The sequence below is a fragment of the Pseudogymnoascus verrucosus genome (genome assembly GCF_001662655.1).
Source record: "Pseudogymnoascus verrucosus strain UAMH 10579 unplaced genomic scaffold scaffold_11, whole genome shotgun sequence".
Taxonomy (NCBI): Eukaryota; Fungi; Ascomycota; class Leotiomycetes; order Thelebolales; family Thelebolaceae; genus Pseudogymnoascus; species Pseudogymnoascus verrucosus.
This window is the reverse complement of record NW_017263662.1, coordinates 365,031-380,813: the sequence shown is the minus strand read 5'-3', so window position 1 is coordinate 380,813 and position 15,783 is coordinate 365,031. Positions and strand designations below refer to the sequence as shown.

General features: G+C 48.0%; 5 protein-coding genes and 1 non-coding gene across 6 annotated transcripts; 3 read left to right on the top strand and 3 right to left on the bottom strand.

Annotated features, from left to right (window-relative positions):
• Positions 1-100: 100 nt before the first annotated feature.
• Positions 101-1,807, top strand: VE01_03596 (uncharacterized protein). The gene has a single exon (XM_018273081.2). The coding sequence runs from the start codon at positions 253-255 to the stop codon at positions 1,726-1,728; it is 1,476 nt and encodes a 491-aa protein (XP_018132372.1). The 5' UTR covers positions 101-252; the 3' UTR covers positions 1,729-1,807.
• A 78-nt stretch (positions 1,808-1,885) lies between these two features.
• Positions 1,886-3,213, bottom strand: VE01_03595 (uncharacterized protein; the record flags this gene model as incomplete). The annotated part of the gene is made up of 2 exons (XM_018273080.1): positions 1,886-2,609; positions 2,687-3,213. The coding sequence occupies 2 exons, from the start codon at positions 3,211-3,213 to the stop codon at positions 1,886-1,888; spliced, it is 1,251 nt and encodes a 416-aa protein (XP_018132374.1).
• A 1,560-nt stretch (positions 3,214-4,773) lies between these two features.
• On the top strand, positions 4,774-6,539 carry VE01_03594 (uncharacterized protein; the record flags this gene model as incomplete). Its single annotated transcript, XM_018273079.2, has 1 exon — positions 4,774-6,539. The coding sequence occupies one exon, from the start codon at positions 4,774-4,776 to the stop codon at positions 6,520-6,522; it is 1,749 nt and encodes a 582-aa protein (XP_018132373.1). The 3' UTR covers positions 6,523-6,539.
• A 180-nt stretch (positions 6,540-6,719) lies between these two features.
• VE01_03593 (uncharacterized protein) lies at positions 6,720-7,430 on the bottom strand (the record flags this gene model as incomplete). Its single annotated transcript, XM_018273078.1, has 2 exons — positions 6,720-6,750; positions 6,796-7,430. 2 exons carry the CDS (start codon positions 7,428-7,430, stop codon positions 6,720-6,722), a joined length of 666 nt encoding a protein of 221 aa, XP_018132289.1.
• Positions 7,431-7,929: 499 nt separating this feature from the next.
• VE01_03592 lies at positions 7,930-8,012 on the bottom strand (the record flags this gene model as incomplete). Its single annotated transcript has 1 exon — positions 7,930-8,012. It is a non-coding gene; the product is annotated as a tRNA-Asp (tRNA).
• Positions 8,013-8,825: 813 nt separating this feature from the next.
• Positions 8,826-13,147, top strand: VE01_03591 (uncharacterized protein). Its single transcript, XM_059463543.1, has 8 exons — positions 8,826-9,032; positions 9,133-9,488; positions 9,538-10,108; positions 10,157-10,394; positions 10,480-10,509; positions 10,564-12,599; positions 12,903-12,970; positions 13,026-13,147. Exons 1-8 carry the CDS (start codon positions 8,967-8,969, stop codon positions 13,075-13,077), a joined length of 3,417 nt encoding a protein of 1,138 aa, XP_059319873.1. The 5' UTR covers positions 8,826-8,966; the 3' UTR covers positions 13,078-13,147.
• Positions 13,148-15,783: the final 2,636 nt, after the last annotated feature.

Genomic DNA, 15,783 nt, shown 5'->3' with positions numbered 1-15,783 from the left:
GGTACCCTGTTCTAGCGTCGGCATTTCTGCATCTGGCCCTGCTTGTCTAGTACCGTAGTAAGCTTATCACCGCCTCGGTAAGCCCCTGAAAGCGTTATTTAAATGGAAGACGATCATTGTGATGCGCTGACATGAGATATAAATACTGCCCTCACGGTCCTCTTTAGACTTGCTGTATTTGTCTGATAAGTAGGAAATGCTTACACGCAAAACCACATACTTGAACTCATCCTAAGACAAACACTGCTGACCATGTCGCCCATTGGCCTCCTTTATGGCGTCGCCTTTTTGTCAACGCTCGTAACTGGGCAGGCACTGGTTGGTCCCGCAGCCTGTGCTACCTTGAAGTCTTCTCTATCGAATGTAGAAGTCATCAACAGTATACTTCACCCTGATTTTATAAGCAGTCGGTACACATACTGGAATTCTCGCCAAAGCAGTTATACCCCGTCGTGTATCTTCTACCCAACTTCCGCCCAAGACATCTCCACCGCCATCAAGGTTATTCGGACGACGGGCTCTCGGTTTGCCATCAAAGCCGGTGGTCATAACCCGAATGATTTCTTCTCATCCGTTGACCAAGGGGTCTTGATTGACCTCAAAAAGATGAATGGCAAATCATACGACGCCGAGACTACTCTCGCAACTTATGAGCCTGGAAACAAGTTTGGCGACCTCTACGAGTTCTACGCACCCCTTGGACGCACAGTTGTCGGCGCCCGTCTGGCTGGCGTCGGCACTGGTCTCGCACTATCAGGTGGCTTGTCCTTTATCTCGCCCCAGTATGGCATGGCTTGCGATTCCTTCCGCTCTCTTGAGATTGTTCTGCCAAGCGGAGAAATAGTTACTGCCTCCCCAGAGTCCAACCCCGACCTCTTCTTTGCTTCGCGTGGGGGAGGAGGCAACGCTTACGGCGTTGTCACCAAGTACACGGTTCAATCGCGCCCAGCCGGTCAGTTCTTCGCTGGAAACATTTTTTACCTCTTCGAACAAACTCTGGATGTTCTCGATGCTATCAACAACTTCGCCGCTTACAACACGGACCCCAAGGCATCCATTATTGGAACATACGAAAAGCTCCCCACACCAGATCTCACCCTTAACCTTGATGAATTTATTATCATCTTCCTCGTCTACGATGGTCCGGACGCAGGAGATGCCTTCCAGAACTTTACTAGCATCCCTTCGTTCCTCAACACCATGTCAATCAAGACCTACCCAGAGGTGACCAACATGCCGGCTCCTATGTCAGGGGAGCTTTCCCGAGGTGCCAACACATTCCGGGTCGCGGTTCAACGTGTTCATGGCACTGCTGTCCATGATGTGTACGCCAACTGGAACGCCTGGGCCGAGAGCCACAAGGGGGATTATTTTCTCATATCTCTCGACTTCCAGCCTGTTGCTAAGTCACTCACCGATGCATCGAACGCTTACGAGGGTGGAAATGCCATGCAAATGCCTGAAGGGCCGTGGATGTGGATTAACTATCTGATCACTCTCCCGCCTCTTACCACGGCTGCCAACTACAAGCGAATTCAAGCCAGCTTCAAGGCGATGGTGGAGGCAATTCCTAATGCTAAGGGACTACCGTTGTTTATTAACGATGCGAGCTTTGACCAGAATCCACTTGAGACTTATGGAGGGTACGAAACCTTGAAGATAGCAAAGGCCAAGTATGACCCCGAGGGATTTTTTTCCAGCAAGACCGGAGGTTGGAAATTCACTTAACCTGAAGACGGGTACACACCATACGATCTATATATTGTACAATTGCAGTCTATATATAGCATATTTTCTAACAACGCCCACTTTATATTGAAATCTAATAAAATGATTACTGCTAATGTTTCCCCACGCGTTGAATTCAATTTTGTGGCGTGTGTATTCAACGAGCTTTAACTGATGCAATCTCAGGAAAGACTTTCTTTGCACGCTCTGGCAATGACTCCATATACTCCTGCCACGTCTCTTTGCAGCCGCCACATAGTTTGACGCCCCCAAATTCATGTGGCGTCTCAGCACCATAGGAAGCACGGTAGCGGCAGTCCTTGCAGCTACCATCCCCACCGCTCTCGAGGAAGCCGGCCAGTTCAGGGAACATCAGGTCGTCGCTCTGGGCAAGGAGGTCCTTATAGCGCTGCGTGTCATTAACACCCCTATTGGTGCCGTCAATGCGATTCCAAAGCTTAGCATTCGTACGTGCGTGGCCAATGACTTCGTCGGTCTCGCGTTTGCCAATGGTCAGATTCTCTTCGACGAAGCGGTACCGCCGCATCATTATGTGGGTGGGCCCGGATGTGAGGCGTATAAAGTTGATGGCAATCTGACGCCCATGATGGTGAGCCCAGGCCGTATCCAAACCCCAGAGAATCTGACGGGACTGTTGGTAGGCTTTAACACGGAGATGTTCGGGCATGTAGGCAAAAGTGTTGTGCGTCTCCCCCTCCGAGCGATGCTTGAAAAATGCCACGGCATCGTAGAGCGTGATGTAGATCTCGCTCAGAATTTCGAACTGCTCGTCGGTAAACCAAACATCGTCATGGTCATTGGACACCAACGCGCAGCCTATGGTGTACCTCACCAATGCGTCGCAATCACGCATGCGGAACCTATGTCGTTGCAAAAGTCAGCACTGCTACGCCTACTCAGAGAAATTGTCCGTGGAATATATTGTCTTTTGACTTACCAGTGCCTTGGGGACTGCGCGAGTGCGTTCACATAACGCCGGAATAGCTCACCATCACGCCTGGAGCTGGATTTATCGGCTGTGAGCAGGAGAAAGGCACGATACTCTCGAGCCATGTCTGCATGCCCCGGAGTGCCTTTGAAAAGGGTAGCGAGAGTGGCACCCACGTCATAGCCCATGATGTTGTCACTAGCAGACACGTCCACAAGTTTCCCCTTAAACTCGGCGATAGTACATATCGTTATGGTTCGCATGAAGGCAACATATCGCTCCCAGTTGGTGTATTGTGGTGCCGAGCACCGAACATACTCCCATGCAGTGTTTAAGACCTCGGCCTTGGCATCTGGCGGGAGATCGACGTCTTGAAGATCGTTCTCGATGTCGACTGGATAGTACCATGAGTCTTTGCCGGGAGTAGTGACCTGTGTTTTGACATCGATATCCGCTGACGCAAGAGTTTGCTCCGTAACTTTACCATAGTTGCTAGAACTGGTATTGAAGCCCAATCTAGATTGTGTTTGCCCCATTATTGCGTATTAGAATGTTGAGAGATCTTTTGGGGGGTTTGATATCAATAAGTAATCAATACTGAGTTTTGTGAGTATGATATGGAGCACGAAAAAAAATACGGAATATGATGAGAGAGAAGGACGGCTGAGATGGGAATTATTAAGTGAAGAGTTGGGAAATTGAGAGTTATGTCTTGCTTGTCTCGACGACACGGCACAAGGCAGCCTGCCACCTGACTCACGGTGAGAATCGAATGCAAGGCAATCAATCCATGGCCAATATTGTTAGAGACGCCCATTGCCGCCAGTTCTAATGCCCGATCCCTCATTCTAACATTGCATTGTTGCATACTGGTAAGACCGAAATACAACTACCGGAGAGAGCAAATCTATTGTGCTACGGATTAAAACAGAGAATATATCATTCGGTCCATCTAGCAACAATACATTTGTTAATTGGCATGCCAAGTAGGTTTTCTAGAAAATGTCTTATTCGTGTGCATCCACAGGAATGGAATCCACATACAAGCATCAAGGGACAAGCAGTAAGGGACTTTGTGTTACTAGCTCACAGGTATGGAATGACCTTTTATGTCTTAGATTTTATACATAGCACAGCATCCCGCAGTATGAGAACGGATGTTATCAAATTTATAGGCCCCGCACTAATGAAATATACGCATATAAAAATATCTGATATGTTTGTTTTAATTAAATATTATTTGCATCTGTATATCGATATCTGGTAATCGCCGTTGGTTGTGGCGCTGAGACAACGCGGTCTGGAAGGGCACATTATGAGATGCATCTCGCCGGACCAGATGCAGGGGGCTCCTCCCTGTAAGGAAATATTAAGCGTGAATAAGTCATTTTTAAAACATGCAAGTGACTACGCCGATTTTTGGTCATTTATAGGTGAATCAGATTGAGGGACGTTGGCCATAACAAAAAGTGGCATTAGATATCTAATGTACAGCAAATCCTACTAGACATGTCGTATCACACCCACGGCATCGAAAGACTCCAAGGATTGACGGAACCACGTAATATAATGGCGAATCTTGAAGGAGGAAGTTCTCCACAGTATATGCTCCTGCATACAGTTACTCAAAGACATTAACACAAATTGAGAGGAGTTCATGGTTGCGTTGATAGGCCAATTAAAGACGACACACAGATCCTCATCACGAATTTAGGCTAAATATATCGCAACGGTCTTGCTGATCTTCAACACTTCATCATATAGAGCCTAGCAACATACTGGGGGGGAGCAGTGCCCCAGGAAGATCTCCGAAATTTAGCCTAAAGAATACTCGGAGCACTCACGAAAGCGAATAGTCTCACGGAGACACAATTTTCCTCCTACTACGACGCGAACGCAGTCGTATTTATTTAGTAGCTTCTAGCCCCAACTCTTGATAAATATGCACCATAGATTATTCAGATGGAAGCTATCGTAGTTAATATCTGGTGGCTTACCCCGCACTGGGGAAGAACATAAGCTCATTCGAGTGCCGTTATTGTTTGAGCCAGACTGATTCTGTCCGCCACAATTGAAGACTCAAAACGCAGTTCATAATGAAGCTCTCATTTGGCTTACCTCTGGCCCTACTCGCTGGTGCCATAGCTTCGCCATTGGCAAGCCTGGGAAACTCTACATTCTATAATCCAGTCTTACCAGGATGGCACTCTGACCCCTCGTGTATCCAAGTCAAGGGGACATTCTTCTGTGCGATCTCCACATTCATTTCCTTTCCAGGAATTCCCATCTATGCCTCAAAAGATTTAATCAACTGGAAACTCGTAAGCCATGTGTGGAACCGGGAAAGCCAACTCCCGGGCGTCAGCGCAAGCACTGTTGGTCAACAAGACGGCATGTATGCGCCAACAATACGCTACCGCAATGGGGAATTCTATGTGATCTGCGAGTATCTCGGTTTACCAGATGGCATCATCGGCGTCGTATTCAAAACAAGGGATCCGTTTAATGAGAAATCCTGGAGCGACCCAGTAACATTCAAGCCCACAAATATCGATCCAGATCTGTTCTGGGACGATGACGGCAAGGTATATTCTGCCACGCATGGCATTCTACTCCAAGAGCTCAACCTCGAGACTGGCGAGCTCAGCCAACCTCCGATCAATATCTGGAATGGCACTGGAGGCGTCTGGCCCGAAGGCCCGCATATTCACAAGAAAGATGGCTGGTACTACTTATTGATTGCCGAAGGAGGGACTGAACGGGATCATTCCATCACAATTGCAAGATCTCGCAAGATTACCGGCCCTTATGAGGCCAATCCCAGTAACCCAATTCTGACGAACCGTGGTACCGATGAATACTTCCAGACTGTTGGACATGGTGATCTGTTTCAAGATACTAATGGGAAGTGGTGGGGAATGTGTCTCGCGACCCGCACTGGGCCAGAGTTTGAGGTGTTCCCCATGGGCCGTGAAGCTGTGCTCTTCTCAGCAAGATGGGATAAGGGCGAGTGGCCAGTACTAGACCCAGTGCGAGGCGAAATGAGTGGATGGCCATTGCCGCCAACTAGCCGTGACGTACCAGGAGACGGACCATTCAACGCCGATCCAGATGTGTACGACTTCCCCCTGGGGAAAGCCATACCACGAAACCTAGTGTACTGGCGTGTGCCACGAGCCAATGCAATCTCAGTGACAGCCAAGGGTCTGCAGATTGTGCCTAGCCGAAACAACTTGACAGGAACGCCAGAGTCTTTGGTAACACCCGAGCTCACTGGCCAGAAGGGGTTGGCATTTATCGGCCGCCGTCAGACAGACACTCTGTTCACCTTCACTACTGATGTATCATTCAGCCCTCGGGTGGTCGGACAGGAGGCAGGTGTCACACTATTCCTTACGCAATTCAACCATATTGACCTTGGAATCGTGCTTCTCGCCCCAGACGCATCAACCTCCAAGGGCAATGCAAAGCCCCAGCTATCACTCCGCTTCCGCACCATTGGCACAATCGAATCTCCCGAACCAACCATTATCCCCGTGCCAGTAAGCTGGGGCTCCGGCCAAATTCGACTGGAGATCCAGACAGCAAATGCCACCCACTATAACGTCGCTGCTATGCCAGCTGCAAACCCGAATGCCAGAATCATACTTGGGACGGCATCCGCGCGCCTTGTGAGTGGTGGAAGGGGAAGTTTTGTAGGGAGTCTGGTGGGTGCCTATGCCACCTGCAATGGAGCTGGAACTGGATTGGACTGTTCGGCTGGTGGAAACGCGTACTTCAAGCGCTGGAGGTACACGGGTGCCGCGCAGTACATCTCGGCGACCGAGATTGTTCCAGAGCTATGAGCTTAGAGCTATCGGAGGAATGAGAAGACTAGCAATGCTGGCAATGTCCAGCTCACTAATCGCAAGTAAATGAAACCTACTGGCATGCAAATAGAATATGTGACCGAGGAGAAATTGTGCCCGTGAAACACACTGCTTACTGCGATGGATGAGAAGGGAATAAATCGTATTCAAATGCAAATACGCGTACCCAGCATCTAATATTCATCATCATATACATAGACAATTCTAATTCAGTCAGCATAATCCCCAAATTCCATGGAAAATACTTACTCCTCAGGTACCCATCCTGGTATTTTTGCCCCACCCTCAATAAACCTCAAGTCCTTTCCTGTCTGCGCATCGACAATCCTGACTTTTGGACATTCCCACCCTGGATCAGCCTCCATCGCGTCCTCAAATTCTGACACGAGCAAATTAATAAACCGATCCGTATCATCCCCTCCATAGACTAGGCCCTTCTCTGCATATATCTCCAGCTCCCTCAGCCTCTTCATGCTCTTTAGAGTGCCCATGTGATAGTACCCAAAATAAGCACAATCTTTCGTATCCGTAATCATATGCTGGATCTCATTCAGGGGTCCATCGGGGATATAAGGCAGGAGGCCATCCGTGAACCTGACCACGTCTTGAGGGAGGGAGAGATATATGGGTCGTGGATTAGAAGGGGTGGCGAAATATGGTGCATAGACGGCGAGGGCTTCGTACCGAGATTCGCGGTTCACGTGGAGAAGAGGCGGGGATGGAGTATCGGTATCCCAGACTTTGATAACGCGAGGGGCGGCATGACTTATGATGTTTTGGGTACATCTTACCGATCGAGGAATTGAGAGGAGTAAAGACCAGATTTTGAGGCGGATCTCGACGGGGAGGCTGGGGAAGAGGTGGAAAGTGGATAGTGTTGACATCACTTTGATCGACGCGTCGCGAAAGGCGACGTAGATAGAATGGTCCCTTGTCGCCAGGGCGGCGCTGCGTTGCGATGATATATAAAGTGTAGAGGAAGAGATTATCTTGCGATGTATATAATAGACGCAGATTAATGTGAACGAAGTGATAGTTTTCCGACGCTGTAGATATGAAAATAGTAGTATTAGTTGGTAGGAGAGCACCCCACGGCCATCTTAGACCTGTTTCACCACTGTCAACTGGGGGGAATTTGGCTAAGCGCGCTATCCTCAATACTCTCTCCCTGGCAGGACCCTGATATGATGCCCTGGAGCCTGTTTTCTGAGCGTGAAGAGAGTCGCCTGCTCTTCGTGTACGCTAACCAGTTTACCCTCCTCGCAGCTTCGACACAGCTCCAAAAAAGGTATTGAAATAACGGTTTAAAACTGAATGGCTTCAGCGATAAAACAAAAAAATAAGCAAAAATATATTCTGAGCCATGAGCTCAGAGAGGAAATTCTCTCTGACGGGGAGTCGAACCCCGGTCTCCCGCGCTTTGTCACATGACAAGCGGAAATCATGACCGTTAGACCATCAAAGATTGTTGTCGGAAACGGGGTAACGGAAAAGAAGAACTGGCGCTGCTTTTCGTCAGTTTTTCCGGAGCTAGCAACCAAAAAGTTGATGCCTGGAATCGGGTTTTGTCATTCTCTAATTCCCGACTTCAGTTTCTCGTTAGCATAAAAGACTGTTTTTAGAATTATGCACAATACGGCTTCTTGCTTCCCGTCCTTTGTGGCGTGGGGTCTACAAGCCACTGAACACGACGACAGCTTCATGAAAACGGGGGATGGTTGGTCGATTTACCAAATCTGCCTCAGGCCTCTCGAATCGAATGGCCGCATCCTGTATCTTCGATTACTTGCTGTGCCAAATTAACGATTCAAGACGAGCCATTAGTACTTTGAATTCAATTGATTCTAAATTTGTGAATCCATTGAAAATTCCAGCATTTTTGTGTCAGTCATGTTATGTGACTACTCTTGAATAGTTCAAGCCCCAGCTACATTGAAATTTACAAGTATGCCGTCGCACCTAATTGCGGAGGGCGTTGCGTCAATTCGAAGTATAATAGAACCCCTCGACCTGTAGCATCACCACGAGCTCTTTGCGTCTTTTAACTCATAGAACACTTTGGTCTAGGTTTCCGAGCCTCACCACGATGCTAACAAATCATTTTCAGCCTTATGGTGACTACGGAGTTTTGCCATACAACGTCGCCACATGGGTAGGTACCTCCAAATTAAGCGCTCAAGGAAGTCACTTGATAGTAAGGGTAGATCCGGTTAAGTCAGTTGTTAGTGGTATCTATAAATAGATATTGGGATGCGGCTGAAGCACCAACCCTTTGACACGTCGTGGAGAATATAGCCACAGCCTTCAGCGTACCAAAAAGTATCTTACAAGAACTACTCTCGATTTAGTTTTGAAACTTCGAAGACAGTTCGAAAGGCAGATTCAAACCTAACTCTATGATCTTCTCATAATTTGACAATATGACTAGCTATGCGACTCAGTATAGCAATGGATCAAAAAAACGGAAGCTGAATGACTTGGAGTCTGTAAGTCTAACACCAAATCAAGAAACTCATGTTGAGTCTAATCTATGAGTACATCAAGACATCCATAGCTTACCCGCCGGCTAATGCAAAAATATCGCAGGTTACATATCGGGTGCGAGGAATACCACTGGAATATAAGCTGCGACAGGTCCAGGAATTGCTTCGATCAGTCTTAGGACTTGATGCAGCTCGGGGCACGGTTCAAGTCAAGTCGATAGCCATCAGTCCTAACCAGAAGACTAAGATGGCCACCGTCAATTTCCAAAACCCACCTCCCTGTCTGTCATCAGACCGAAAGGAGTGGTCTTTTGAGATCCCTGATGTTGACAACAGCGATGCTGAGAGCGACGACGATGACGATATCATTCCCAAGGCACCTACGATTACAATCGATAGCCACTTCAGAGGCATCACAATATTTCGATCCTTCAAGAATGTCGCAGAGCACAAGATCGAGTAGGTATCTTTGCGTACTTGGCGGGAATTACATGGCTGACAGAGTTAGCTGCGTTGCGATCTCGGGGCTTGGCGGGCACGCTTTTGGGTCCTTCAAAGAGCGAGCAGGACCACATATGTGGTTGCGCGATTCACTTCCCTCCGATCTTACCGGCGCCCGAGTCATGATCTACGGCTATGACACCCAACTGCATGATAGTCACACTTTTCAAGACCTTGAAGCACTGGGGAGCCTGTTACGATCAGATCTTCAGACCCTAACTACACAAGACTCTAAACATACCAAGCCTAAGACAGTACCATTGATATTTGTTGCCCACAGTCTTGGGGGCCTCATAGTCAAAGAAGCTATAATACAAATGAAGCGCGACAAGAATCACCATGCTTTGCTTGATTCTATATATGGTGCGCTTTTTTTCGGTGTACCAAGTCAGGGAATGGAGATTACTTCTCTTATTCCATTAGTCAAAGATCAACCTAACCAAGGTCTGTTACATTCGCTCGGAAAAGAATCACAGATTCTGCGCAACCAGTGCAGAGATTTCCCCAAAGCCTTCGGCCATCAAGACTCAGAAATAATCTGCTTCTTTGAAACTGAAATGTCGCCAACTGCAGCTAAGGTAAGCACGATGTTCTAAGTGTTGGTTTCTTCTAACGGTTTCTTCTAGGATGGAGAGAAGTGGAAGATGACGGGGCCGCTTAGCATCTTGGTCGATAGCTCATCCGCAAGGCACGGCCGCCCATGGGAGAATGAAGCGCATCACTGTTTGGCACTGAAAAGAAGTCATTCACAGTTGGTCAAGTTCTCTAGTAACGATGAGGACTATGAAAGGGTTCTCGCTGTGCTGAAGCGAATGATGTCTGTTGCTGTCTTGGTAATTCCTCGTGTGACATTTTCCACCAAAGGTAACGATAACTAATTATGTCTCCTTGATCGCCCGTGAAATTGGATCTATGCTACAGGAATTTACTGAATAATTTATCAACCTAGAGAAGGAGGAAATGACTTCCGAAGATAATGGTATGCTTCGACCCTCCGTTATATCACAGGAGCTGCAATTCTAACCCTAGAAAGATTGCCTTAAGTCGTTCGCTTTTCCTGAGATTACCTACCGACGGCAGGAGGCAGACCAAGCTCATTTACATACGTGTGAGTGGATATTGCAACATAGGTCCTATACAAAGTGGATAAGCAAGGAACGTGAACTTCTTTGGATAAAAGGAAAGCCTGGCGCAGGGAAGTCTACCTTGATGGCGTTCCTCTATCAGGAATTCCAGGCATCCCAGGACAATTTTCTCTTAAACCAACGCATAGGTCTTGAGTTCTTCTTCCATGGGCGGGGTGCTGCATTACAAAAAACTCCAATCGGCATGTTTCGATCCCTTTTATATCAAATATACACAAAGATTCCATTGGTGAGATTGCCAATACAGACTGCCTTTAAAGAGAAAAAGAGCTTTGGCAAGGCTGGAACTAGTTGGGAATGGCAGTGCAAAGAATTGAAGGACCTTTTCTCGAACGCTCTTATTGACTCCGCTAAGTTATGGAAGATAACTATCTTCGTGGACGCACTAGATGAGGCTGGCAGCATTGTTGCGCGAGATCTTGCTATGTACTTCCACGACTTAAACGATAAACTTGCAGCTATGAAAGGCGCTTCAAGAATCTGCATCTCATGTCGTCATTATCCGATAGTAGCGGCCAACAACAGTTTGGAAATCTGTGTTGAAGACGAAAACCACAATGACATTACAAAGTACGTCAAGCACAGGCTCAACTCTGGAATTCAAGAAATGAACATGGTGGGCCTTTCAATTGACGAATTCCAAGAACTTGAAGGAACTATTGTGACGCGAGCTTCAGGAGTATTCCAGTGGGCACGTCTTGTTGTTCCACTAGTCGTTGATCTCAATCAACAAGGAGAGTCATTACAGTATATCTACAAAGAGTTAAGCAAGGTACCAACAGACCTGGGCGACGTTTACGAACACATCTTTAGGGAGGTCATCGATCATCGGAATCGCACAAGAACATTTCATCTGATGCAGTGGATTTGCCTAGCTGAGGTACCACTCTCAGTGACAGAGCTACGGTTTGCGATAGCCTCAGATGACCTGTATATTCATCCAGCACGAGAATCTTGTAAAGAAGCAAAGGACTTTGTGGACACTGATGCGCGTATGGAGAGACTGATCAGAAGCCTGTCTGGTGGCCTTGTTGAGGTTAAGCATCATATGTTCAAAACCACCGTACAATTTATCCATCAATCAGTCAACGATTTCCTCCTATCTGGCGGTCTAAAGGATCTCTCCTCATCGATGGATGATATTATCGGCCAAAGTCAGGGTCGGCTGTCTAAGTCATGTATTAACTATTTGAGGTTGGAGGAAGTCCTTGTTGGTGGCTCAGAATTGGCCGACCATAAAGACTTCGGCTACACGGATGTATCGTCACGTTTAGAGAATCTTCCATTTCTGAGGTATGCCACAAAGTTTTGGTTCTTGCATGCGGAAAAGGCCGAAAGTTTTGGAACTTCACAACAGGACTTGGTGCAGCAACTCGGATCCCCTCCAGGACCAGCTTTTCAGACCTGGGTAAAAATCTATGGGAAAATAGATTTCCAAGGAAACGCAAAATGCCCCGAGCTTGGCTCCACCCTATTACACATTGCATCTAGCTCAAATCTTCGAAGCGTCGTCCAAATTCTCCAACGTGATAATGTAAATATAAATGAAGAAGATGATGCTGGTAATCGAGCATTGCACTATGCTTCACGCTGGGGCCACAAAGTCTTGGCTGAAATTTTGATTGATGCTGGCGCTGATATAGGGGCAAAGAGTAGGAACGACAGTACAGCGCTAGAGTGCGCAGCTGGAAATGGGCATGAAGAGATGTTACGACTTTTATTACATCGCGGTGCCGATGTTAATGAGAGCACAGGAGCATCGGGGAATGCCCTTCAAGCTGCTGCTACAAAAGGAAATAGGATATTGGTTAATATGCTGCTTAAGGCAGGAGCTGACGTCAACGCGCAGGGCGGACACCACGGCAACGCTCTACAGGCGACAGCGTATAGTGGTCACCTAGCCGTGGTTACGCAGCTGCTTGAGGCAGGAGCTGACGTTAACGCGCAGGGCGGACACTACGGCAACGCTCTACAGGCGACAGCGTATAGTGGTCACCTAGCCGTGGTTACGCAGCTGCTTGAGGCAGGAGCTGACGTTAATGCGCAGGGCGGGCAGTACTGCAACGCTCTACAGGCGACGGCGGTGTTGCATGGAGGGCACGCTGCCGTTGTCACCCAGCTACTCGAGGCAGGAGCTGACGTCAACGCGCAGGGCGGACACCACGGCAACGCTCTACAGGCGACAGCGATTAGTGGTCACCTAGCCGTGGTTACGCAGCTGCTTGAGGCAGGAGCTGACGTTAACGCGCAGGGCGGAGAACATGGCAACGCTCTGCAGGCAGCGGCGTATGGAGGGTATGCTGCCGTTGTCACGCAGCTGCTTAAGGCAGGAGCTGACGTCAACGCGCAGGGCGGACACTACGGCAACGCTCTACAGGCGACAGCGTATAGTGGTCACCTAGCCGTTGTTACACAGCTGCTTGAGGCAGGAGCTGACGTTAACGCGCAGGGCGGAGAACATGGCAACGCTCTACAGGCAGCGGCGTATAGAGGGCATGCTGCCGTCGTCCTGCAGCTGCTTGAGGCGGGAGCTGACGTTATCGTAGAGGGCGGACACTACGGCAACGCTCTGCAGGCGGCGGCGTATGGAGGGCATGCGGCTGTCGTCACGCAGCTGCTTAAGGCAGGAGCTAATGTCAACGCACAGGGAGGACAATACGACAATGCTCTGCAGGCGGCGGCGTATAGAGGGCACGCTGCCGTTGTCACGCAGCTGCTCGAGGCGAGAGCCGATATCAACCTTCTTAATCAATTCTTCACGGCCATCCAACATATACTGTCGCTGAATATTAACGCAAAGGCGCAGGTTCTACTCGAGCGTGGAGCTCAGATCAAGGCATTCCACGAGGGAGTGGAAGCACACAATGAGTATATAGTTAAGTTGGCACTTAGCAACGGGATGAGGACAGATGTCCCTTGTGGCTGGTTTAAATACGCCTTACATACAGCAGCGTATAACGGGGATGTTGCGATTGTTTCTCTTCTGTTGGCGCAGAGCCATAAGGAGCTAGATTTTGCAGATTGTTCTGGCCAAACTCCATTCGCGCTAGCTGCAAGAGAAGGCCATGTCCCTGTCCTGGCCACCCTCTTTAAGCTAGGGGTAGTAAATGTGAACTCTCAAGATCTGACCGGTCGTACGCCTCTTTGGTGGGCATCAGCGAATGGACATAACGAAGCTGTGGCGTGGCTACTATGCAAAAATGCGGACCTTCATATACCAGACAACGATGGCGTTATGCCTCTCGCAAAAGCTTTAATGAAAGGGCACAATTTGATCGCCGAGACTCTCGAAGGGCACGCACTATCTTCTACAGGTTAAGATCGCACGGAATGAGAAGAATACTCTTTGGCTCCAGCCTAGTCCTAGATCAGAGCACCTAATGAGTAATAGCAGGATATTCTAATGGTCTTTTTAGGTTAAGCTATTTTATAAGTCCTTGTGATTTAGCGCTCATTACTGGCTAGTTTATGTGATTAAATTACTAGGTCATGATACAAATTCTGTAACGTTGACTAACTTTTATTCCTGAGTCTAGAGACGCACCCTGTCACGTGACGACAGCTTTATGGAAACGGGAGACAGTTGGTCGATTGTGATGTCTGCCTCGGGCCGCTCTAACAGCCGCATCCCGTGTTTTTGATCACGACAGCGGCTTCCTGGAAGCGGGGGATGGTTGGTCGATTTCCCACCTGTAATCTCTTTTTTTGCTCATACAGGCTACTGTTTTGGCACTGGCGATGCCCCCAACCCAGCAAATTGAGAACGAAGCCAGTCATTATCGCCAGGTATCATTGCAGGTAGTTAGATGTAGCGAGAACTGAAGGGGTAGAGATTCCTGAATGAGGAGTGAAAGCAACAGGAGCAGAAATATAAAAGAAGACAAGAGAGTTTAGAAGAGGGCTCATATTACTCAGCGATAAAAGGGGGCAGGCGATGACCCTAGTGTATATAAAGAAAGGCCACTCTCTCACTCTATACTAGCATAACCAAGGCTGCATCTAAAAATGGAGAAAGCGGCCTTACGTTCTAGATTGAGAAAACCGTTTCGTGAATCTAGGAAACAGCTAATGTATAAAGCGTATAAATCTAAGACGTATAAATCTAAGACGTATAAATCTAAGAACTAGAAAATTGTTTCTGGTTTACCAGAAGCTGTGCACCTTCCTAGTAAGCGGGAAAACCATTCTCCGATTCCAGGAACCGAAATGGCGAAAACCAAAAGCAGCATTCGAGAAACACGCAACAGGATGCACCCAAATTATGGATGGTCTATATGACCATTAGACCATCAAAGATTATTGAGGGGGGTAGCCATAACAAGTTACAAGTACCAGTGCCGCTTTTTGTGAGTTTTTTGTGAGTTTTTCCGGTTGATGCCTAGTCTCTCGTGCCCGTCGGACATGAGCAGGGCTCAACAAGCGCTTAAAGCAAGTAAATGGTTAGCTAATACGGAAACATGCATTAACTGAAACCTGAAAAGTGCCAAGCGGTTTGGCTTCCCTAATTTATGATGTTGATAATCTAGCCCCATATGTTGTAACCGACTATCGGCTGTAGGAAACTCACCTGAATTCACACCATGTGCTAATGAACTCTCGAGGCGGTATCGTTCTTTTCTATAGTATATCACCAGACATCACTAGTTGCCAGGTTGCAGTACAGCGCAGTGGATCCACTGCAACCCGGGCAACTAGTGATGTGTTATCTGTTCATTTTGGGCATCGAGGAGAAAAGCCAGGCGGCGACAAGGCTGCGCTAGGCTGCGTCATGGGGGACCGGTGGTTCTAAACCGGCGGTCTGAACATTTTCCAACCCGGACCGCGGTCTGGGTTGGAAAATGAGGGCGAACCGCCCAGACCGGTGTGGTCCCCCAACGGTCTGCCAAGAAACCGTTTAATATATTGTAAATGTACTACTACACCTATTTTATATGTAAAGGTGCTTTGTCACGTGACGAATCATAATATACTACTATAACTCTTTATCACATGATAAAGTACCTTTACCTATAAAATAGGTATAGCAGTACATCTGCTATATTTTGAACGGTTTCTTGGCAGACCGTGGGGGGACCGTGGGTTAGAGGCTTCAGGCCGGACCACGGTCC

Excerpts from the sequence above, each read along its gene's own strand:
- VE01_03596 (XM_018273081.2), top strand. The coding sequence starts at position 253 with ATGTCGCCCATTGGCCTCCTTTATGGCGTCGCCTTTTTGTCAACGCTC.
- VE01_03591 (XM_059463543.1), top strand. The coding sequence starts at position 8,967 with ATGACTAGCTATGCGACTCAGTATAGCAATGGATCAAAAAAACGGAAG. Across the intron at positions 10,510-10,563 it reads AATGACTTCCGAAGATAATG|ATTGCCTTAAGTCGTTCGCT; the intron begins GTATGCTTCGAC and ends AACCCTAGAAAG. Across the intron at positions 12,600-12,902 it reads TGGTTACGCAGCTGCTTGAG|GCAGGAGCTGACGTTAACGC; the intron begins GCAGGAGCTGAC and ends CAGCTGCTTGAG.